The following is a 22,663-nucleotide window of genomic DNA, read 5'->3' as shown; positions in this document are numbered from 1 at the left end:
GTACACTTCGGTTTTAAGAGTTCACCAGCTCACAGTCCGTGCTAGATCTCCTCGGACGCCGGGGACTCCGGGAGCAGGCTGGGACGACCCCGGCGTGCTCACAGCACTCCTCCCCGGCACAGGAAGTGGGCCTGCGTGGGACCCCTCAGCGCCCAACCCACGGCACTCTCCCTGGAAGCACCACACGGACACCAGGGCCTTGCGTATGCAATATTTTATTAAACAGGTTAATAAATAAAATAGGCATTTTCATTTTGTTCCTTTAAAATGTACCAATGGAATACACATATATATACTGTATATAAGTTGCAAATTGTTCGTTTTGTTCCTCTGGCGCACATTTCCGTCTTGCAGGAGAGTGAGAAACAGGGATTTGGGGGGGGGGGGGAAGTGTAGTGGGGATTCTGAAAGTCTCAAGAGCTGAGGAAGAGAAAAATGCCACAGGTTGGTCTCTGGGGTCAGACTAGATGGCCATCCCTACCTCGTAAACAACCCGAAGTTAGCCAAAGGGTACGACCTTTAACCTCTTGCCGCTTGGAAGCTCCATTCTAGACCTGAAGGACACAGGTTCCACTCCACTTCACTTCACTTAACGCGCACACAGCTCTGTGCCGATTCAGTTTCACACCTGATTGGGAGTGGTTCAGTCAACAGGCTCTCCCTACTGTGGCTTAAGAGAGGGCACATTGGAAAAGAAGCACTGAAGTAACCAGAAGCCAACAACACAGTCCAATTCAGGTCGTCTTGTTTTTTCAGACCCCTCTCCACTATAATACCTTGAAAGCCGAGAACGCTTGCTTGCACAACATACAGAATACGAGATCAAGCCGATCTGTCCATAATCAGGCTCTCTCGAGTCTTCAAGTTCCAGCTTTGTTCAGTGCTTTTTATTCACGTCAATAAGATTCATTATGGCTCTTTCCTATTTATCAATGGTACTTTATTTTCTACTGTTCTGTATTCATAAGGCATTACGTTTCTAGGTTTAAAAAAAATACATCTTATTAACGAAAAGTTCTGTAATCAGATCCAGTTTCGTTATTGTTTTACTCATTTTGTCTTGCAATGAGTCACTTAGCATAAAAAGTGAGTAGCCAGCTATGAAAGAAAAGACACCTGCGTTAAAGCTACATTATGAGTGTGTGTAATCACATCTGGTCCTTTACTGGTCTCTGGATGCTCAGACACTGAGAGAGACCAGTACCCACTGCGCGCAATGACTAATAACTTACTTGTGGGGGTTTCTTACGAAACCCACATAGAAAAAAAAGCACAGATCTGCTCCTGCTCCAAGATGAACTTGAATAATTGCCAAATTCCTCAAATCCTAGAACCAAATGTGTCTGTGCTCACGTTTTTAACACAGGCCGTTTCAGGGCCACTACCTGCACAGACAAAGTGAGTTTCCATCTGCCACTCAAGCCGAGCTCTCCAGCCCTATTCTCTCAGGGCAGGTCCAGATTAATACCATCTCTGGCACCGCTGGGATCTTTATCTCTAGTTTCACACTGTTAAAATTATTTTATTACCCGTGTTTGCCATTTAGTAGAACTCTTGCTAAAAATAAAACAAGCACTCAACGTCCAAGGCCGGCTGCTTCCTCCTGTAGCCCAAGAAGAGCAGAGCGACCTTCGTCATCTTCGGATAACCAGGCCTCCCGCCTGAGAGAAACAGGCCTCCCCAGATTAAACACAAAGATCCGGAGCTAACAGTCCTACTGCATAGTAGTTTCATCGAGTTAATGGCTCTGCAGGCCATAGCGTCCTGCGCAAAGGGAAACTCTGGAGCAGAGTCTTCAAGTCCACTGGCTCTGCTCATCTGTCAGGGACAGCGGGTCAAAATTAACTAGTGGTCATGGACCAGCCTGGGGCCCCAGAGTAGCTTAAACGGGTACATTAGAGAGCTGTTTTTTTTCCCCCAACTGTTCTATGCACAATCAATCCATGACTTGCAGGCTTATTAGGAATGTTTCCTCCGCTACAGGTACAGATCGCAGAGGGATACACCTACGCACGGCCTTGGCAGGGACAGACTGTGTACTGTGCAGAGTCTGAACAGCCTGTGACCACACCATTAGCATCCATCATTCAGGACTGACGCCGTGCTCAATATGACTTCAGCAGACTTGAGTAAGAACCCTGGTTAAGAAATCAGTGTTAGGGCTGTTGATTTTGCTGCCTTTTTTTACAACTAAAACTGTTCTGGTAGGAGGAACTACAGTAAAGGTTTTGCACAGTGCTTCACAGGGGATTTAATACGTAAATACTGCATTAATAATGATCAGAAGTTTCTGCGACGGTCTGAATGAACAGTACGGCCTTGAAAAGCACAGGGCAATGTGCAGGCCTGCGCCCGAGCACGGCTGGGAAACGGGTCAGGTTCTGACCCGTTCGGCACGTGGGGGAAAGAACGCTGAGCTGGGCCCGGTTTCCCCCGTGCTAGCACAGTTCAGTCCCAGCCAGCAGGCCGCTTCTAAAGGAAGATCTGGCAGTACTAACTCCCCCACCCCTGGAATAAAGGTTCCCTATTCAGCAGCAAGAGAAATAATCCTGGAATCTGCAGAAGCACTGAGATCAATTTCTTCCAAAATGAAGCAGGAGGCTCATTGGGAGGGGGATCCCAGGAATCTCGATGAGTGTCGCCTCCTGCCCGTCCACCCGCTGACCAGACTCATCCGTGTCCGAGCCTCCAGAGCTCCAGGCATTTCAGGGGTCAAGGAAGTGCCGCGAGGGTGGTCCGCCTGTAGGACCGCCGAAGGATCACCAAGGCAGGACGGCCGGCACCCAGGACGACCCCGGCCGCAGGATGGGGAGCCAGGGTCCCCCCGACAGCGCGCTCTCAGGCCAGGAGCCGGATGGCTCCGTTCTCCGAGCCCAGCAGCAGGAGCCGCTTGGTGGGCAGCACGGCCAGGCTGGTGAGGGTCCCCCGGAAGTTCTCGGAGCTGAGCTTGGTGGTGCTGGCGGGGCTGGCCGACACGTCCAGCATGGAGTAGACGCTGATCTTGTTGGCCACGGTGCCGGCCACGATCTCGGGGCCGTACAGGTCGAAGGTGTGGATGGGGTCCGAGGTCGCGCGGTACTGGTGCAGCGGCTTCTGCTCCAGCTCCTTCCACACGCTCAGGGTGTGGTCCGTCGACGAGCTGACCAGCAGGCTGCCATCGGCGGCCTAGACAGACACACGCACAACAGAACAGAACTCCTTCACCCGTGTGCAAGAGCTTAGACAACAGAGGCTCGAGCTGCACAGGCTGATGGGTCTTTTTAATGCAGGTTCCAGGCTACTACAAAAAACCCTCGAGCATCAGTCTCCAAAGGTCCAAAGTTTTCACCTAAATGATCAGGTTAAAACCAGTAAACTGGCTAATTTCCTTCTGGTAGCTCCTCTCGAGGCTGGTTGTGTCCGCTGTACGCACAGGGACTCATACGTCCCCCACTCTTTGCACAGTGACGCACGGTGCACTCACAGCAGTGGGGCTCACCCCTGCCCCTGGGGGGACCCCTATATCTGCAGGCGCATGCCTGTGACTGACCTGCCCACTCTTTCAGACTTTTCCACACTCAGTGCTGGGTTCACAAATACCCTGTAATATGAGCCACAACTACATCACAAAGAACTTTAGACTGGCTTTCCTCAAACTGCTTATTTAGAACTTGCTTGATTAGTTCTGACTAAAAAGCTCTGAACATGCAATCAATTAAGGACAACTTGTTTTCCTTTTCTTTTTTCTTCTCCAAGATGTATTTTATTTAACTCGTTTCTGTTGCTGTTTCTGTATTGATGTATTTCAGTGTTACCATAACGTCTTTGTATTAGAGCATACATGCAAATAAGCACTTGCATGGCACTTGTGCACATGACAATCAACTGAACTGCACTTACAGACCTGGGTGGCTGTATCAGACATTGCTAGAGTGTGTGCATTTTCTCCTACTGTACCTTTCAGCTCACGCAACTGACCACAAGCAGATCTGATACCAAGTACAAACCTTGTCAACTTCTCAAGAGCTGAGAGAAAAGTTAAAAAACACGCCTAAAAGTGACACTCTTAATTAATTTGCCTGCAACTAAGAACCTCACTGGACCAAAAACCCAGGAGAGACCGGGGTCACTCAGAGCCAGAGGGGAGAAGCACTGACCTACAGCATCTTCTCATCTCGTGGTCGGCATCATCTCCTGCTCCTGGCCCGTCAGGGCTTATTCCCAGGAGGAACGAAAGGGCCGTGCCGCGGCCTTGTTACCACGCTACCGCGGACTCGGCTGTTCTAATGAGTAACTCTTGTCCATATTTACCTGAACCTCCGTTTTTTTTTTCCCTGCCAGAGTGCCAACCCTGACCCTCGAACTCGGGGGTTAAGCAAAGTTCGTTAAGCTCTGGGAACTGTTTACTGCCTCCGAGCAAACCAACAGGGGTCCAACTTTCACCCTCTCTGAGGCACCGATGGGAGAGAGAAATATCTCCACCAGGCATCCCCCGCAGCTCAGTGAAACACCAAGCTTTCCTGGATGACTACAGCCCTGGCTAGAAAGGGCCTGACCCTGGTTCAATGGTGGGGGGGGATCATCTCTAATAAACTACTGCGGATTGTTAAGAAGCACTGGGACTGCAGCTACAGGGCACGCAACTGGGTCAGCATGTTTGCGCCTGACTGCCCTGCAGGGAGCTCGTCCGGCTTCCAGGAGCTGGCAGACAAACTGCTTGACAGCACTTCAACGCCACTGGGAAAATCTGCCAAGGAGCTCAGTCGTTTTGTCGTTCCTACTGGGTGGACAAGCCGAGCTTGGCTCCTTCGGTCCGAATGCGTCAGTGGTGCCGTTTTCTGTGTCATTCAGACTCTCTGAGCTCAGCTGCCAGGCCCCCCAGCTCTGCTCTGGATTTACTCAGGAGCGCAGCCTAGTGGTCAGAATGTGCCCTCACACTTGTGTAAATCCATACTACTGCAATTTAAAACACCATGTTTCTATGTTAATGATGAAAGAAAATGAATCACTGAGCTTTATTCTAAGACGGTCTTAAATTCTTCTGATTTTCCCCCCTATCAAGAACTTTTTTAGAAAATATACTAGCCTGTTCTCATCTGGCCGCAGAAGTTAAGCAAGGCTGGGCCTGATCAGCACTGGGGTTTGAGACCAATAAAGAAAACCAGGTCGCTACTGCAAGTGCTTTTCATGGACCAGTAGGGGGTGCTCTTCCCTCTTGACCACATTCTCCATTATGGAGATCAGGGACACCTTGGTTTAGGTGGTGGCATCTTTCAGATGAGATGTTAAACTGAGGTCCTGATTACTTGGTCATTAAAGATCCCATGGACCTGGACAATCTGGCCTCCCTAATGTTCCTCCTTAATACAGCTGCTGCAGCAGTTTCTCACCCCTCCCCCTGATCTGCTGTGCAGGGGGGCAGCTGTGTGTCACCCGGGCTGCACTTCACTGGGGGATGAAGCACGTTTGGATGCTCGAGGACGTAAAGTTTCCTATAAACTGCAAGCCGTTATTGTAATAATAATAAATGAATGCCCAAGCCAATGACCTTCAACATCAAAATATTCTTTGTCACTACACGGCTGGTCGTGTTCACTGTAAAAAAGAAGGATTTTGAATGCACACATGCACTTGGCAAAAGAAACTACTTGTCTGGTGTTTTGCCAGCAACACTCAGGCTTGTTTGGTCTGAGCTCTTTCCAGCATAACAGACATGCAACTAGACGCCACCGTTGCTGAATCTTCAATCTCTTGGAGGTTTTCATCTTTAAGAGTGCAGTGTAAGTAAGCCGGGAGGGTGGATGTACAGTGGCACATGCAGAAACAGCTCACCTTCATCTGCAGGATGTCGCCCTCGTGCGCGGGCCAGCCGCGGAGGATCAGCCCGGTCCGGGCATCGATCAGCACGACGAAGCCCGAGGAGAAGCCGGCCGCGATGGTCCGGCCGTTAGGGCTGACCGTCAGGTACCGGATCAGCCCGGCGTTGATGTTGTTGTACGCCAGGCGGAATTCATGCTGGAGAAAAAAAAAAACAGACAAGGAGACCCAAGGGCTGAGCGTTTTCCGGACAACGCCAGCGGCACGGCGCTCTTCCCAGGCGCCTCAGCCGAGCGGGGAAGCACAGCTCGGGAAAATGCAAAGGAATTTTTAACACTCGAAATAAATTCAGAGATTTTGAAAGGCCACACTGTGACGGATCATAGCTAAATTTTCTTAGTGGTAAAAAATATTGGCGGCAAAGAAAAGCACAGCAACCTACTGGCTCACTGCAACAAACACAGAGACGCAGAACAGGGCTGCTGTGAACAGAGGTGACCCCTCATGAACACAAGCAGCAGGCGAGCGAAGGAGGGCAGCCCGCGGCGGTTACCTGCAGCCCGGGTTTGCGCGGGTCGATGAACCTCAGGGCCGAGTCGGCGCTGCCGAACACCACGCTGCAGTGCGGCGCGGGCATTGTGGTCACCGCGGTGACGGGGTTCTTGCTGTCGGACACCTCATAGGTGCGGATCTGCTTTCCTGGGCGGAGAGGATCGAGAAACGGACAGCAGCGTGAGCTCCACTGGCTTCGCTCAGATGACCCCCCCGCGCCCCGTTACGGGACCGTCACGCACTCGGCCGTTATTGAGGTACCCCCCCCCACCCAGAAAGGGGGAAGCTCCCAAGATCACAAGGCAGTAAAAATGACTTTAAAGGCTATTAAGGAGCAGGATCAGATTGGGTTTGACCTGCGACATGCAGCTGGGCCATGAGGTCAGCCCTGCGCCTGACGCCAGCCCGACATCAGCCTCACACGAGCCTCGCGACAGGCAGACGTCAGCCTCACACGAGCCTCGCGACAGGCAGACGCCAGCCTCACACGAGCCTCGCGACAGCCCGACGCCAGCCTCACACGAGCCTCGCGACAGCCCGACGCCAGCCTCACACGAGCCTCGCGACAGCCCGACGCCAGCCTCACACAAGCCTCACACGAGCCTCGCGACAGCCCGACGACAGCCTCACACGAGCCTCGCGACAGCCCGACGACAGCCCGACGCCAGCCTCACACGAGCCTCGCGACAGCCCGACGCCAGCCTCACACGAGCCTCACACGAGCCTCACACGAGCCTCACACGAGCCTCACACGAGCCTCACACGAGCCTCACGACAGCCCGACGCCAGTCTCACACGAGCCTCACGACAGCCCGACGCCAGCCTCACACGAGCCTCACGACAGCCAGACGCCAGTCTCACATGAGCCAACGCCAAGCCCCACACGAGCCAGGCCCCTGCCCCGCCCCGGTGGCCTTACCGCTGAACTGGTCCCAGAGGTGCACCGTCCCGTCGCAGCTCACCACCTCCTGCAGCGCGTCCAGCTGGCCCACGTAGAACACGGACTTCCTGTGCTCGGTGTAGGTGAGCCGCGGCTCGCTGTCCCACGTGCCGTCGCCCTGGTTGTAGAGGGGCCACAGCCTCACCGTCTTGTCCTTGCTGCCCGACAGGAAGAAGTCCTCCCCGGTGAGAGGGGCCAGGCACTTGGCCGTGCCCGTGTGCCCCAGGTAGCTCTGCAGCCGGATCTGGTGGAAGGTGAAGTGCGGGTCCTGCTGGTTAAGGCCGATCTCGTACTGCCAGTAGGCCAGCCAGTTCCCCGAGAGGGACCGGCCGCTGCGGGCCAGCTCCTGCTTCAGAGCGCTGTCCTTGGGGCCGTGCTCCCCGCCAGAGCAGGAGGGGGCGGGGCCTTTCTGGGAGTGGGTGGAGCTCGGCCGGCCCCAGCCGTTGCCCAGGAGGCCGCCGGCGCCGCCCCCGGCGTCTGCGTCCCGCGTGACCTGGATCCGGTTACCCACCAGCACGCTGCCGAAGGTCCCCGACTCAGGGATGGGGTCTCCGTTAAAGGAGGACGAGGGAGCGGGGAAGGGGCTCGGACCCGTGCCGTTGCCGTAACCAGCAGGGAAGCCCACGGACGAGGCGAGCGGCTCCCCTCTCTGGCTGGTCGCCGGCTTGCCACCGTCGGGGCTGATGCCCTCCTGGTAGGACACAGCAAGCTGGCACACCAACATGTAGTTCGGCAGCACCTTCCTCATCGCCGTGTCTCCTGGGCAACAACGACAACAGGCCTTCACACACCGTGCACACCGCCATCTGTACTTCAGATTCTCAACCCGAGCAGAAAACGGAGAGAAAGCTGCCAGTAGCGAATATCCATTACTGAACACCACAGCAAACCAAGCATTTGTCACCCCCACAAATCAAACACAAAATATGTTGCATTCCCTGTTAAGTATAGCATTTGTGTTTCACAATAATTACACGCAGGTGTTGACTGCTGAAGCCGACAAAAAATTACTTTGCAACTCTAAAAACAGAAAGCCTTTGTTATTAACACGGTCGGCTCCGAAAGGGAGTTGATTACACAGGCATGAGACTGTGCAGAATGAAAGGCATCGTACACAGCTGGCTACAACAGAGGTGAGCAATCCTGGTCCTGAAGGGCCAGTGACTCCATAGTTTCCAACTCAGCTCATTATTGGCTTAACTGGACCAATTTAACATCTGCTCCAAGTTCTTCTGGTGCTGCTGCTTTCTCCAGGACTGGGACTGCCCACTCCTGAGCTAAGTCCTTTATCGTGAGGTCATCGAAAGGAAACATCTGAGTGAATCAGTTCGCCTAAGTCAAAGTGCTCCACGTCTTACCAATCAGGCAGGAGAAGGGGATGTAGGAAGCGTAGGCCATTTCAGGGTTAAACACAGCCTGCAGCTCCTCCAACACAGACAGCTCGCATGTGACCTCTGACCCATCCGGGGTGCAGAGCTCCAGCACGGTGGTATCGCCAACTTCCTTCCGAGAGGCTGTGTCTACCTGTCCGTCCAACAAGATCAGAATCGAGTTATCAACACAACGCAGAAGGCTGCTTACATACTCGTAGTCTGGGACCTTAATCTACTTTCCGAATTATTCATTGTCTGCCACCAACCCCCAGTTTTCCCAAGTCGTTTTTCGGAAGAAGCCAGAGCTACTCGTGCTTCCCCAGGATGAAGACCGAGAAACGCTATAGCTGAAGTTTGGAAAATGCAGATTCCAGAAATTTCTTCCAATGGAAAGTTAACTTTCAGCACTGGGTCTGCAGGGCTGGGTCTCCAAGCTTTGGTTGGAGTTGGGATTGTGGGCCGGGTCGAACAGCGCCGGGCTGTACCTGGGTCTGCAGCACCTGCAGGAGCGAGAAGACCTGGAAGAACTTGCGCAGGGTGTCGGCCATGTGCTGCTGCACCATCTCCCGCCCGATGCGCAGGCAGATCAGAGCCATGAGGCTGATGGTCTTGAGACAGAGCGCCGAGCGCGTCTGCACCCCGCTGGGGAACCTGGGGGCAAAGACACACAGGCTCACCCAGAGTGCAACACGAACCACGTCTGGACATGTGGAAGAACATTTAAACTCGAGAACAGGAGGCACTTCATTCCGAAAAGAGCTGCAGATGTCTGGGACGAGCTGTCTAGCCATACTGTTGAAGCAGATGACCCTGAGTTCTTGGAAGAACCGGCTAGACGAGATCCTGGGATCAATCTATCACTCACGACCAGGTGGCAGAATGGCCACTCGCTCGAAATCTTTATGTGTGTATTACATGATTTATTTTGGGGTTTTCATTACATTAAATCTTGCGAAAAACAAATAACGGTCTAGATGACCACTAAAGTTATTTAAACAGAAAGCTAAATGCCAGCAGGAAACCACTGTGCAACAGCTCTGCATCATTAGAAAATAAAGACACTAGAATCAGAAACGATGCTAAGCTAGTTCATGTTGTATGAAAAGACCAGCTGGTGCAGAGCTTTCAAATAGTGAATCAGAGCCCGTGATTCCATACATAAAATCTATCGATGTATACTACCTTGCCAGGCTGAAACTATTCTAATGAAGAACAAAGCAGCTCGAAACAATAGCAGGCACATCCTTGCACAAATGAAGGGGAGCTTGTGGGGCGGTCAGTTACCCCATCCTGGGGGAGGTCAGCAGGTCTAGCAGGGGCAGCAGGACGTCCTGGTTCAGCTTCATCAGCATGTCCATCAGCGTGGTGTCGGACAGGTACACGACAATCTTCTTGGTCAGCACCACTGCGCCCAGCAGCCCTGCCTCCTTGCGGGTGTTCAGGCGGCACGAGGAGGGCGGAGACACCTGCAGGGACCGGGGTTCGAAACGCGGTCAGCAACAGCGCCGTGCCCCCCCTGGCCTGGCACCCTGCTGGCTCTTCTTGTGCCTGACTGAACACGAACCAGAGCCAGAATTCTCTCGCCTCTTACCCGCACAAGTGGCTGGATTTCAATCTAAAAAATTTACTTTTGAAAAACATAGGCTTTCCTATGAAAAAATTAAGAGTTTTGAAAATCAATCATCCTGAAACTTATCTAATAACAAAACACAGCCACTCCAATCCGCCTCACCTCAGGACTTCAGTCTCTGCTATAGCTGCTGTAATAATAACAATCTTACACTTATCTAGCGCTTTTCTGGAAACTCCACTCAAAGCACTTTACAGGTAACAGGAACTCCACCACTGTCCACATGCAGCTCCCTCCTGAATGATGCAACGGTGCACCGCTGATGGACCAGTACTCTCCCCCACACACCAGCTCTCAGTGGGGAGGAGAGCAGAGTGATGAAGCCAGTTCAGAGATGGAGATTATTAGGAGGCCACTTCTCTACACAAGAAATGCCCTGGGATTTTTAATGATCACAGAGAATCAGGACCTTGGTTTCAATTCTCATCTGAAGGACAGTAGGGTATCCCTATCACTATAGTGGGGCATTAGGACCCAGGATGAGCGCCCCCTACTGGTCTCGCTAACACCTTTTCACTGCTGCACTGATCACAGGAATCATGGATTAAACAGCTGAGCAGCTGAGCTGCAGAAACACTTTTGGCTGGAAGGGCTGCAGCGACAGCCACACAGCAGAGCGCACACACATACCAGGTAGCCCACGTAGGGCAGGAACTGGTAGGTGAGCACGGGCTCCCCGTACAGGTGAGCAATGTACATGAGGCAGCCCAGGACAGGCCCGGCCATCTGGTCCCCGACGACCGGCTGCTTCTCGTACACGCTGACCACGTTGTCCAGGCTGCCGTCCTCCACCACTGACTCTACGAACTGGTGCTTGTCGGGACCTGGGGGGGGCGGGAGATTCCACTTGAAAATCCTGCTCTTCCGTGCGGTAAGACCCCCCCCATCTAACTCTACAACATGTTGTTTGTAAAATCTGCTGCGCTGGTGCAAACGTGCAGGGTGAGCACGAGAACAATACGTCGCGCTGATGCCGATGGAGTGAATTTCACGATGAAAGCCTTCGGCTCGCAAAACCACCCGGGTGCCCCACAGCTTCGGATGCCCCATCGAAGTCCCGCCGCCTTGTTGCGAACACGCCCCCGTGTCCCCCGCATCGGGAAACGCTCGCGCACGACGGCTCGCCGGGCCTCTTACCCACGTAGCAGATGGTGAGCAGGCGGAGCAGGTTCCTGGCCAGGTACCGCGACGTCACCGTGGGCCCCAGCTTCGCCGCCAGCCACCGGACCGTCTTGCACAGCGTGTCTGCAGGGCGAGCAGCGTCGCGTCAGCTCAGAGCGGACCGCCCCCAGCGCGACACGACCAGCGAGGCCGCTGCCCGTGGGAAAGCGTGCAAACCGCCCTGCCTAACCGCTGCTCACTTCATCATTCTCCACTAGACTAAGTGGGGATGGATGAACTTAAAAAAAAAAGTGTCACACTAAAGCTGTGCAAATGTCTTCAAAAGAGGGCATGCTACTCTCAAATAAAACTTCATCTTGGCCACTAATGATTCTAAATATGCCCACGATATAATTCGCTAATCACTGATATTTCTACTGCTTCACAATGCAATTGACTACTATACCTCCCCTCACCAGACTCACCCAGCAGGATTTTGTGTTCTTTCTCGTCCGAGTCCTCCGAAAGGTCATGTTCCTCTTCCTCCTCCTCCTCCTCCTCCACGTCCTCTTCCGGGCCCTTCTCCTCTCCCAGCTCCGTCCCTTCCCCGTTCCCTCCTTCCCCAGCCCCTGCTGCCGCCCCCGCACGTTCGGAGAGAGCGAGCTCGGGGCAGGGGCCGCTCTCCTCCTCCTCCAGCTCTCTCAGGTCCTCCTCTCCCTCGCTGGCCTGCTTCAGGTCCTGGCTGCTGTCCGCCGACTTCAGGCTGGCCCTGTCCTTCCCCGAGTCCCCGTCCCCGAGCGACACCTCGCTGGCGCTGCTCTTGTCGCTCAGCTTGCCCGTGCTGAGCGACTCCTGGTCGTCCCTGCCTGCGCTCTGGCCCGGCTGCTTCCCGGGCGCGCCGCCCGACCCGTTGCTGACGTAGAGCCCGTTCTGAAAGTCCTCTCCCTCCGGGAGGAAGACTTCATTGAGGCTGATCCCAGAGGAGTAGTCCACCAGCCCGCCGTCCACACCTCCCCCGCCCCCCCCCACACCTGTGCCCACTTTCCCACCGGCGGACCCCGCAGCGGGACCCCCCTCGCCACTCTCGTACTCCTCCTCTTCCTCCAGGTCCCCGGCCCGGCTGAGGGCCTTGCGGCTCTCCCACTCTGACCCTGGTCCCGTGCCCCCGCCGCCGCCGCCCACACCGCTGCCGCCGCCGGCCTCGAACCCGGGCAGGATCTGGAGCACGTGGGGCAGCAGGCTGGACAGGAAGGGCTGCAGGCCGAGCCGCACGATGAGCTGCAGGACGAAGCAGTCGGTGTACAGGTAGAACCGCCCGCGCAGGCAGCGGGGGCTGTCGTACACCCCAACCAGCGGCTTCAGCAGGTACTTGGCGGCGTTGCGGGGGCCCAGGGCCCTGGCAATGGGCTCGAACAGGTACCAGGCCGCGTAGACGGCGGTGGACTCGTCAGACATGAGCGCCAGCACGAAGGGCAGCAGGATCTCCAGACCCTCGGGGGTGATGCTGCCCTTTAAGAGGGTCTCCAGCTGACGCCACAGGTGGAAGACGATGTCCCGCTCCTGGGTGCCCTGGGAGCCCCTGGGTGCCTCCGCCCCCACCCTGGCGTGGTAGGAGAAGACGAAGCGATGCAGGGTCGGGAAGTATGCTGGGAAGGGGAGCGGAGAGGTGTGAGGGCTGAGGAACTGCCGGGGGCTCGGCGGGGGCAGACCCTCACAAACGGGCGGGTACTCGAACAGGCTGATCCGCCGGCCCGCCCCCGAGCCGCGACCGCGCCCCCTCTGCAGGAGGATATCCAGGGCGTGGTGAAGGGGCAAGGGGACCTCCCGCAGGCTCGAGGAGCACAGCTTCATGACGGCTTGGTACCGATCCTTCAGAGAAGCGCCTGGCTTCAGGCTGCGTAGTTTCGGAGCGCAAAATATCTCCGCAATCAGAATTCCCAGGGCTTGCATGTCCCTCTGGAAGAGCTCCGTAAGAGAAGCAGCTGCCCCAGAGCTCCCACCATCTTCTTCCTCCCCTTGGGAATCTCTGCCGTCTTGGGCTTTGGCGTGGAGACCCCTCACCAGGAAGTTATTCAGCCTTTCAAGCTCCTCCAACGGCTGCAGGGAGCTGAACCCTTCCGGCAGGCTGATCTTAAAATCCTCAACACCCGCGCCCCCCCCGGCCCCGCCGCCCTCGCCCTGCCGGCGGCCCAGGCTGCTGCTCCTCTGCGCCGCGGCGCCGCGGATGCCGGAGCCTCCAGTGGCCGGAATTATGGCCGTGCCGTCGGCTGGGAAGACCAAAGACTGGGACGCCACCAAGGCTGGAGTCAGCTGCTCGACGGGTCCAGCCGCTTTCCCGCTGGCAGAGGCCGCCGGTGAGGAGAAGGCGGAGCCGGAGCCCGAGGCCACGCCCAGGGAGTCCAGAGCCTCCATGCCTTGCTCCAGCTCCTCGTCTTTGTCCACCACAGTCCAGATGCTGGCCTCGCAGCCCGTCGCCTCCAGAACCAGGCCGTCCAGGCTGTCTGCGACCTGAGGCCCAGCCGGCGCCCCAGTCTCTGAAGCAGGAGCTGCCCAAGGGGGGACAAAGATGGTGGCAGAGCCCAGGGGAGGGGGCTCTGGCGGGGAGAACACGTGGGGAGCCAGCCTGGGCGGGTGGGGCTGGTCGAACAGCTGCACCACCCCGAAGCTGGTCAGGTGGGTGTGATTGTCCACCAGATGCAGGCAGACGTTCTTGGCCTTGACGGCCTCCTTGCCGGAGAGCTTGTAGCCGAAGGTCAGGTCGATCCAGTGGTGGAGCTGCTGGGAAACCTCGCGGCTCTCCAGCAGTCGGCGGTGGATATCCACGAACTCCTCGCACGAGCCGCACCAGGGTGGCACATCCAGGTCCGGCATGTCCGGGTGGATCGACCTGAAGATGGTGGGATCGGTGTAGAACTCCGGGATGCACTCGTCCGGCGTCCAGCTCTGCATGCGCTCCATGCTGGCGGGGTACTCGTTGGGCTCCCACTGGGAGCGCACGTGGCTGCACAGCACGGCCTTCGGGGTCCTCCGGGCCTTGTAGACGTAGTAGGTGATGTCGGACAGCACGTCGGAAATGTGGTGCGGAACGTGGAGCTGCTCCGCCTGCGCCGGGGCGCCGGGGCACACGCCACCGCCGCCGAGCCCCCCCCCGCCGCCGCCGGCTGCGGCCGCCGCCGCGAACGCCTCCTTGGTCATCTCGTAGGTGAAGTCCAGCTGCTTGTCTCCTTTGTTCAGGCGGAACTTGGACCGCCGCAGGTCCCGGAACCTCCCGGACGGCACGGTGAAGTCCACCACCCAGGGCAGCACCGGGTGGTAATTGGGGTCCCCCTCCCGGCGGCCCACTAGCCGGTTGAGCTCCATGAGGTACTCGAAATTGGAGACCCGGCCGTGGACCCAATCTGTCACCAGCCTCTTCAGTCTGGCGTGGCAGTCCTGGCACCGCTCCTCGCCGGGAACCCCTTTGGCACGGTTACTCCGGAGGGAGCCGTTACTGGCACAGGCCTCCTCCTCCTCCTCCTCCACCTGCTGCCGTTCGGCCCCCAGGCGCTCATAGTGCGCCAGGCTGACTTTCAGGCGGCTGCAGAGCTGCTCGTCCACAGCCACGTCCTGCAGAGAGAGCTCTCCGCACGACAGCCCCGCGGCCTGGAAGGCCTTCATGGCTTGCAGGAGCTGGTACAGAATGAAGAGCACTTTGGCGTGGCTGTTGCCCAGCTTGGCCGGGCTGTAGGTCACTATGTCATGCAGGGAATACTGCGTGTAGGGCTGCACCACGTACAGCGCCTCGGGGGACTCCAGCAGGCATTCGGCGGGCAGCACGTTGGGGCACAGGGGGTCTCCCGACTTGGAGCTCGCGGCAGAGAGGAAGCAGGCTTCCCTCTCCCTCTCCTTGGCTGGGGAGAGAGACGGAGAGCAGCGCTCCGTGGGGACAAAGGGGCAGCCGAAAAGAGCCTGCAGGGCCTGCCGCAGGGCCTCCGGCGCCGGGACCCGGGTCTCCTCTGCGGCTCCAGCATAGGGCCGCACATAGGCGCGGTATGACCTGCGCCACAGGTTCCTGCACCAGCAAGGAGAGGAAAGACAGCCCATCAGTCAAGGAACCCACTAACAGCAGAAGACCCAGCTTCCTACAGGTGATCACTCCATTTATTAGCACGTAAAATATGGTCATATCACCATACACATTACACCTGACCACACTGAATTCTGCATCATAAATTTATATGAATTTAAATCATAAAATAAATGTATATTAAGCAAATCGACATTCCCTCTCTTCCCCCTTTTTGTCAGCATGACATATTGTGGCAGTAGCCAGCGGTGTGGAGCAGGGGTCACGGCTCCGGACTTGTGACTGGAAAGTTGCGGGTTTGAATCCCCTGTGGGGGCACAGCTGTCGTACCCACTCAGACTGCTCCAGTAACCCGCCCTGGCAGGGGGGTCCATGGAAGTCGCTTTGGATAAAACCAAAATGAAATTAATGAAGAACACTGCGGTTGAACAGAATCTCCTCCGTTCAGCGGACAGAAGTTTGCACAACCAGTGAGAAGAGTCTGCGCTGTCCCCTCTTACAGCTTGCAGAGACCGAGGGCACCGGACACAAGAGATCTGGTACCTGAAGTTGCGTCCCGCCACCTCCTGCATGAGGCTCAGGAAGGAGTCCTCGGCGCTGCCCTCTCCCTGGCAGCCTGGCTCCCTGGCCAGTGCGTAGCCCAGCCTGCTCTTCCTCATGCCCTGGATGCACACCCGGGTCCAGCCGGCGGGCAGCTTGCCGAGTGACCTCTGCAGCAGGGTGCGCACCTCCGGCTCGCTCAGCCCCTCGGGGCGCGGGCAGCGCTGCAGCCTCCTCTCCCTCAGCCCCGAGACCCACCGCGTGGGGACGTAGGCCACCAGCTCCTGCGGCCGGGGCCCTGGGGCCAGCTGCCGCCGGTCGATGCCCAGGTCCCTCTCCGCGGCCACGGTCAGCCAGTCCATGCTGCCCCCTCTCTGGCACGTCCTCCTCTGCAAGCCGAGCTCGGGGCCGTCTCAGGCCTCCATGGGCGCGGGGCTGAGCCCAGGGGGGAGCCGCTGTCTGCTCTTCTGTGGGCACAAGTAAGCACCGACGTCAAGCGACTCCTCCCTTGAGAAGATGCAGACACAGGACACTTCACACAAAAACAGCATCGCCAGCAGCCATGTCACCCTGCCACTCAGCTGACAGCCCCCTGAAGCTCAGCAGGTGTGAGCTTGGGAGGCCTCCTGGGAAAAACTAAGGTTGCTGGTGGAAGAGGTCCTTTGGGTGAGAATTAAAATCGAGGTCCTGACTCTCTGTGGTCATTAAAAATCCCAGGGTGTTTCTGAAAAGAGTAGGGGTGTAACCCCGGTGTCCTGGCCAAATTTCCCCAGACCTTTACCAATCATGGCCTCCTAATAATCCCCATCTCTGAACTGGCCTCATCATTCTGCTCTCCTCCCCACTGAGAGCTGGTGTGTGGTGAGAGTACTGGTGCATCATCCAGGTGGGGCTGCCTGGTGGAAGTGGAGGGGATCCCCATTACCTGTTAAGCGCTTTGAGTGGAGCGTCCAGAAAAGTGCTATTTAAGTGTAAGCAATTATTATTATTAAAACCTTTAATAACCCCCTGCAATGTTTTTTTTCCCCCTTGGACGGGCACGTTTTCTGCACAGCAAGAAATAACCTCCTGCGTTTGTCGTGTCTTGCAGGGAGGTGGGGCTCAGCTTGATACAAACCACAGCATGCCTCACAGGCCCTGGGCTTTAAAAATCTCTTGAAGGGAAAGTCAGCAGTCTGCCTCAAGTGAATTCACTGGCCATCTTCCTGGCCAGGAGCTGACGGGCAGAGGGCTCAGGGTGAAGTTGCACTGACAGGCCTTTCCCTCAGCTGACAGCAGAACACTCTGTACGTGGAGCTTGTCTAAGACGGGTGAAAAAGGCTAAGATATCTCCCCAGATCCTCACTAGCTTTTACAGATGCACTACAGAAAGCACACTGACGGGTTGCATCACAGTGTGGTATGGCAACTGCAGTATTGCTGACCGCAAAGCCCTACAGCGGGTGGTGAAAACTGCCCAGTCCATCACTGGGGTTGCCCTCCTATCCATCCAGGACATTTATGACAGACAGTGCTTGAGGAAAGCTCTAAGCATCATCAAAGACCCCACACACCCCAGCTACAGACTGTATGACCCTCTACCATCTGGAAAACAGTACCGGAGCATTTGGACCCAGACTACCAGACTCAGAGACAGATTTTACCCCGGCACTATCAAACTATTAAACTCCCAGCCTCTCTCATCTACGATCTGAGAACCCTTATGGTGCCTTCTCTCTTTATCAAAACTCAAAAACACACTGAAATCTACTTCTACCTCACACGACAAGAAGTTCACTCCCCATAATTTTCTATCCTTTATTTCATTCTGTTGCTGTATGATTTTGCACAACTGATGTTGTTTTGCACATTGCCTGTTGTCTCTGTCTGTCTTTTCTTATACAATCGTGTTGTTGTTTTTTTTGTAATGCTTACCATCTGAGAGCTAGCTAAATAGCATTTCGTGATACCATATACCTCTGCATGAGTATAATGACAATAAACTTGAACTTGAACTTGCTGCTGGCAAGGGAGTACACTCCTACACAATGCCAGAGCAGCCTGAAGCTCCTAACCCCAGCGACGACTACAGTACTAGGATTCGGACCCAGTAGAACCCACTGAGCTCGCTCGGCAACTGAGTCCCATGATGACCGGTGGGCAATTAAGACATGACTGGTTCTCTAATTCTGTGATCACACTAAAACACATTCATCACGTTATACAGTCAAATTTAGTTTTTTTTGCATTGCAATGCAGCAAAAGCCAGCAGAGAAGAGATTCAGATCCATTACCAAGAGGGATACTGGCGACTTTTCTAAAAATGCGTGTCTGATTCGAGCTAACCCGTCTTCTTTAATGGACAGGACGTCTCACCTGCTCCAGATGCAAGTAGAAATACAAGCAGCTGGACAATCAAGTGCAACTCAGTAGATATAAACGGGCCTTTTAGTTTCGGCACCAGAGGAAAAATGCTCGTAGCGGTGAGCAAACAGGAATTCCCGAGCTATGAGTCTGAAACCAGAAGTCGAACCAGTTACAGGACCAGTTCCCTGCGCCGGTGACAGGGACCGACGCCAACGGGCTTCACAGATAAAGTTACTCCTTCACGGCTAAGGCATGCAAACGTCAAATCTCCGTCTTATGCCTTCCTGAAAAAGTGCCCCCCCCTCCTCCTCCTCGTCGGCACGTTAGTGTGAGGCTTCACGGTTTCTCATCCACCGCCTGTGTTGCGGAGGAAACTTACCAGTCTCGGGCTTCTGCGCCGTTCATTCCGTTTCGGCGGGATTCAGGGCTGAAGCGCCTCCGGCACCTTCTCCACCGGCTCCTGGACGGGCTCAACTAGTCGTTTCCCCTCATGACGGAACCAGCGGGGCTCCGGGCAGGAGTCATGCCCCGCTCATGTGATGATGATGATGATTAATTCTGAGCAGTTCGGAAATCTGTCCCGACTGGCGAAGCGAACAGGCGGCGCACAGTGCGATACCGGGGGAAAAAAGTGTCTCGCTGTGGTCGCAAGAGGAGAAACAAAACAAAAAATGTACGCAGACTACAAAACATGAACTAATGACTTAAGTGTCCAGATCTGTTCTTGGCGCGTTTCCATCAACAGATAAGTAGCGACACAGACGGTGCGATCGCGTGATTTCATTCTCCGGTTTGAATCATCACTCTTGATAAACTACTGATAATTACTGATATCCCCGGGCTTGTCAAAACACGGAAGTTGCAGGGTGATGACAAAACGCGTCGACTCGGACAGGAACCGAAAACAAAAACGATTTCAAGGCAAAACGAAGAAACTTCCTCAGCCGCACAGGCGACTGCTCGCTGGTTGAGTCAGCTTTATTTCTCTTTTCAGATACTGGCCCCTCAGCCCCTTTGCTGCCCAGCGCCCGGCAAGAGCGTCTTCTCAACAGCGTGCTGCCGGTCTGTCCTCCCCGGACCCGTGTTGTCTTGCGCCGGGGGGGAAAGCGTGTGTGTTTTCGCGGCGCAGGCTGCTATGCCCCTCTGTTGAGAGCGGCCATGTTGGAGCCGCCGAAGGGTTCACGTGACCTGCATCCCCCCCGCTCCCGCCCTCCTCGAGACCTCACGTGACGCCCGCCGCCCGCCGCCCGCCGCGCTCTCGCGCTCCGCCTCCTGCCCGCGGCGAGGCGCTACGGGCGAAGTAGCGGCGGTGGCGTCTCCATCAGCCAACTCAAACCGAATACCGACAGGATACCAGAACTCCCTCACGTTTCCCAATTCACTGTGAAATGACTGTTAGTCATCACGTGTTATACAGTTGCTTTAGCTGGAAGGAAAGTGGAGATGTGTTAAATAATAATATTAGAGGAAGGCAGATAAGATTTCAGATCGTGCGTTGCTTTTTTTTTTTCATACGAGGGCTTGATCATCTAGGTGTCTACAAGCAGAGAGCGTGACAAATGGAAGATAAAAGCGGGATTAATATGTTTCCTGTGTGGGTGCGGGTCTTGAACAGCAGCTCCTGTGTTGGTACCGCAGACTGCGGCCGGGGAAGGACCCGGCGCTGCTCGCCGACCCGCAGCGGCGCCAGTGGTGTGTGTGTGTGTGTGTGTGTGTGGTGTGGGGGGGGGTTACACCTACACCTGTGTTAAACCGCGCTCCCGCCCCGCACCTGAGAGTGGCCGCGGGCGCGCGCACGGGCCGAGGCTAAGGTCGGCGCGTAACCCCAGCCGCCCGCGCGCGCGCGCGCGAGGGGGCCCCGCGTGAGGAACCCCCCGCTTCATTGCCATGGGCAACACGTCCGCGGGCCCAGCGGGCCGCCATTGTCCCCGCCGACAGCAGAATAGCGGAGCCGGGCACGCCTGGGGGAGGGGGGTCCGACTGTCCTCTTGGCAGCGAGTGAGAAAGGGGCCCTTGTTCGGCCGAGGGGTGAATGAAGTGCCCCCTGTTTCCCTGCCCCCCCCCCCTGCTGTCATCCCTCTCCCGGTCCTCTCTGTCCCGCAGGACTTCAAACTGAGGTGAGTGTCTGACGTCTCTTTCTGCTCCTTCTCTCCATGGTACCTCACCGTCTTGGTACTTAGGGAAGTTTCTAACAAAACTAAGCTTTACAAAACGCAGCTGTTTGAACCTTTGCAGCTCATTTCTCCCTGGCGGTGCAGGGGTCGGTGAGATACTGCGGGCCGTGCCCTGTAGTCAGTACCCGGGATCCGACGAGGACGCTCAAGTCGTGTTTCGATTTTGCTTTTGAGGGACTGACTCGTCTTCGGTTAAAACATTCTGTCTTTATCGTGGCACGGTGCAGGTGGGTCCGCGCAGCCCGAGGCCCGCTCACGCCGCGAGTGGGGCGTCAAGCGCGCCCGTGTCCAGGACACGCGTTCACGCCCGAGTGGGAGAGGGTTTCAGTCCGACTCGCGGCGCTCTCGGACAGCGCTGGGATCTGACCTGCGTGACGTGCGCTGCGGCGGGATGTCACACTACCTGCCCTCGTATGATTCCCCTGTCATCTGGGACTGTTTCCCCCCGAACTGCGGCCTGTGCCAGATCCCCGCAGGAAAGACGAGCCGGTGTCCGAAACCTGATGGTTCTCCGCAAAACAAGCCTTCCATTGAGGCGGGGGTTTCGGATCGTCAGCCACGAACAGGACCCGCATTGTTCATCTATGCTGAAAAGGCCATTATGCGCAGACCTGTGTTTCTTACCTCTGCAGCGCTTTCCTGGACTTCCAATGGACGGAAACTCGAGTGAATTCCGAAAGTACAGAGACGTTTAGTTCTATATTATTCTGCAGGGGATAAAGCTTTTAGAAGACGGATTCATCTGCAGTATTTGTAAATGTGTTATGTCCTCCTGCACCAAGCATCACATTTAAATAGGGAAAGAATATTATTCCGTATCAATGCCGTCCAGACTAGCAATAACCAGGGGGAAACGGTGTGAAATGCTAGTCACAGTAAAAACCAATCACGGAAACTATTTTGTAAGTGGGCGAGGTGCTTTCAAACAACTATATTTTGAAAAGGGAGAAAAGGGATGAAATGGTTTAAGACGATCGGTGCCTCTACCCTGTAAGTAAATATTTTTCACGTTAAACTTGAGTTTTAAAGTGTGTGGCTGTAATGCTGACTATCGCCACACGGTGGCACTGTAACATTCTGACAGCAACACTAAATGCCGAGTCTGTGCTGAGAGTGGACACGCATGGGTATACAGTACCTTGGTATACCCGTAACATTGGTCCGACTGCTAACATTCATCTTTTAAACTTTCTTTTCTAGCTCACAGCCATGGAAGAAGATTTGGATCGCTATGACCACGTACTCATAGCATGCACAGTAAGCCGTCTTTTTTTTTAAATTAATCGCTCACTGTGCTTAAAACATTTCATTTCAACCAAACCAATATATAAAAAAAAGAAAGATTTTATCATGGGAGAAGACTGTAAGCATTATGAGAACAGCCAGCCACCAAACACTTAGCCCAAGAGAGAGCCCTGTGACTTCACCTGTGCTCTGGGTGTGCCAGTGTTTATGGTTCAGTCAAGACTGACCAGGCTTGTTGCAGTGAACCACAGTGTTTTCCAAGGTGGGGGACTGGCAAGCCCTTACCTGTCCCAGCATTCTCCTGGTCACCTCCAGCTCCCCTGTGTGCTATGCTGTGTGATTGGACTGTGACGTACACTGTGATGCATGGTCTTACAATTTGTAATATGTTATGCGGAGTCTCGGCTTGTTTTTCGTTTAATCGTTTTGTTTTTGCTGGTCAGTACTCAGTACACTCACAAAAATATTTATCCAGGATATTTCCTGCCTCGTGCCCTTTGCCTGTTGGGATAGGCTCTGGCTGCCACGCGACCCTGTGTTGGATAAAAGCAATTAGAAAACCAGCACATAGAGCGATTAGTATCCAGTATACGATGGATGGACATGTGCTGCTTAGAATATTCTGTTATTTTTTAACACATACTTCATATGATTGCCATGTTAGAATTATACATTCATTACTTTAAACATATGCGCATTAAATCGGTTTAACAATGAGATTCAAAGTCCTTGACTTAGCACAAAATGTTTTTGATTGGCGTCCAGGCACTGTGTAGTGACATAAACCTCTCACACGCAAAAGAAGAAGAAATTCTTTGACAAGGCATGAATGTGGAAACTCCACAATTGGCAGTAGACCATGGAAAATACTAAAACCTGCCAATTCGGGGCATACAAATT

General features: G+C 55.0%; 1 protein-coding gene across 1 annotated transcript; it reads right to left on the bottom strand.

The window, feature by feature from the left end:
- Nucleotides 1–197: 197 nt before the first annotated feature.
- wdr81 (WD repeat domain 81) lies at nt 198–16,463 on the bottom strand. The gene is made up of 11 exons (XM_088907170.1): nt 16,002–16,463; nt 11,878–15,443; nt 11,429–11,536; nt 10,922–11,115; nt 9,946–10,127; nt 9,147–9,312; nt 8,647–8,812; nt 7,268–8,047; nt 6,350–6,495; nt 5,812–5,994; nt 198–3,165 (listed from the first exon to the last, which is right to left on the bottom strand). Exons 1-11 carry the CDS (start codon nt 16,358–16,360, stop codon nt 2,839–2,841), a joined length of 6,177 nt encoding a protein of 2,058 aa, XP_088763296.1. The 5' UTR covers nt 16,361–16,463; the 3' UTR covers nt 198–2,838.
- Nucleotides 16,464–22,663: the final 6,200 nt, after the last annotated feature.

This window comes from Atractosteus spatula, chromosome 27, assembly GCF_055471065.1.
Source record: "Atractosteus spatula isolate fAtrSpa1 chromosome 27, fAtrSpa1.hap1, whole genome shotgun sequence".
NCBI classification, from domain to species: Eukaryota; Metazoa; Chordata; class Actinopteri; order Semionotiformes; family Lepisosteidae; genus Atractosteus; species Atractosteus spatula.
Note: the sequence above shows the minus strand (reverse complement) of the source record. Positions and strands in the feature narration are given on the sequence as shown.

Coding starts and splice junctions, on each gene's coding strand:
- wdr81 (XM_088907170.1), bottom strand. CDS start 16,360: ATGGACTGGCTGACCGTGGCCGCGGAGAGGGACCTGGGCATCGACCGG. Junction 15,444..16,001: donor GTGGCGGGACGCAACTTCAG/GTACCAGATCTC, acceptor TTGCTGGTGCAG/GAACCTGTGGCGCAGGTCAT. Junction 6,496..7,267: donor CCTCTGGGACCAGTTCAGCG/GTAAGGCCACCG, acceptor CTCTCCGCCCAG/GAAAGCAGATCCGCACCTAT.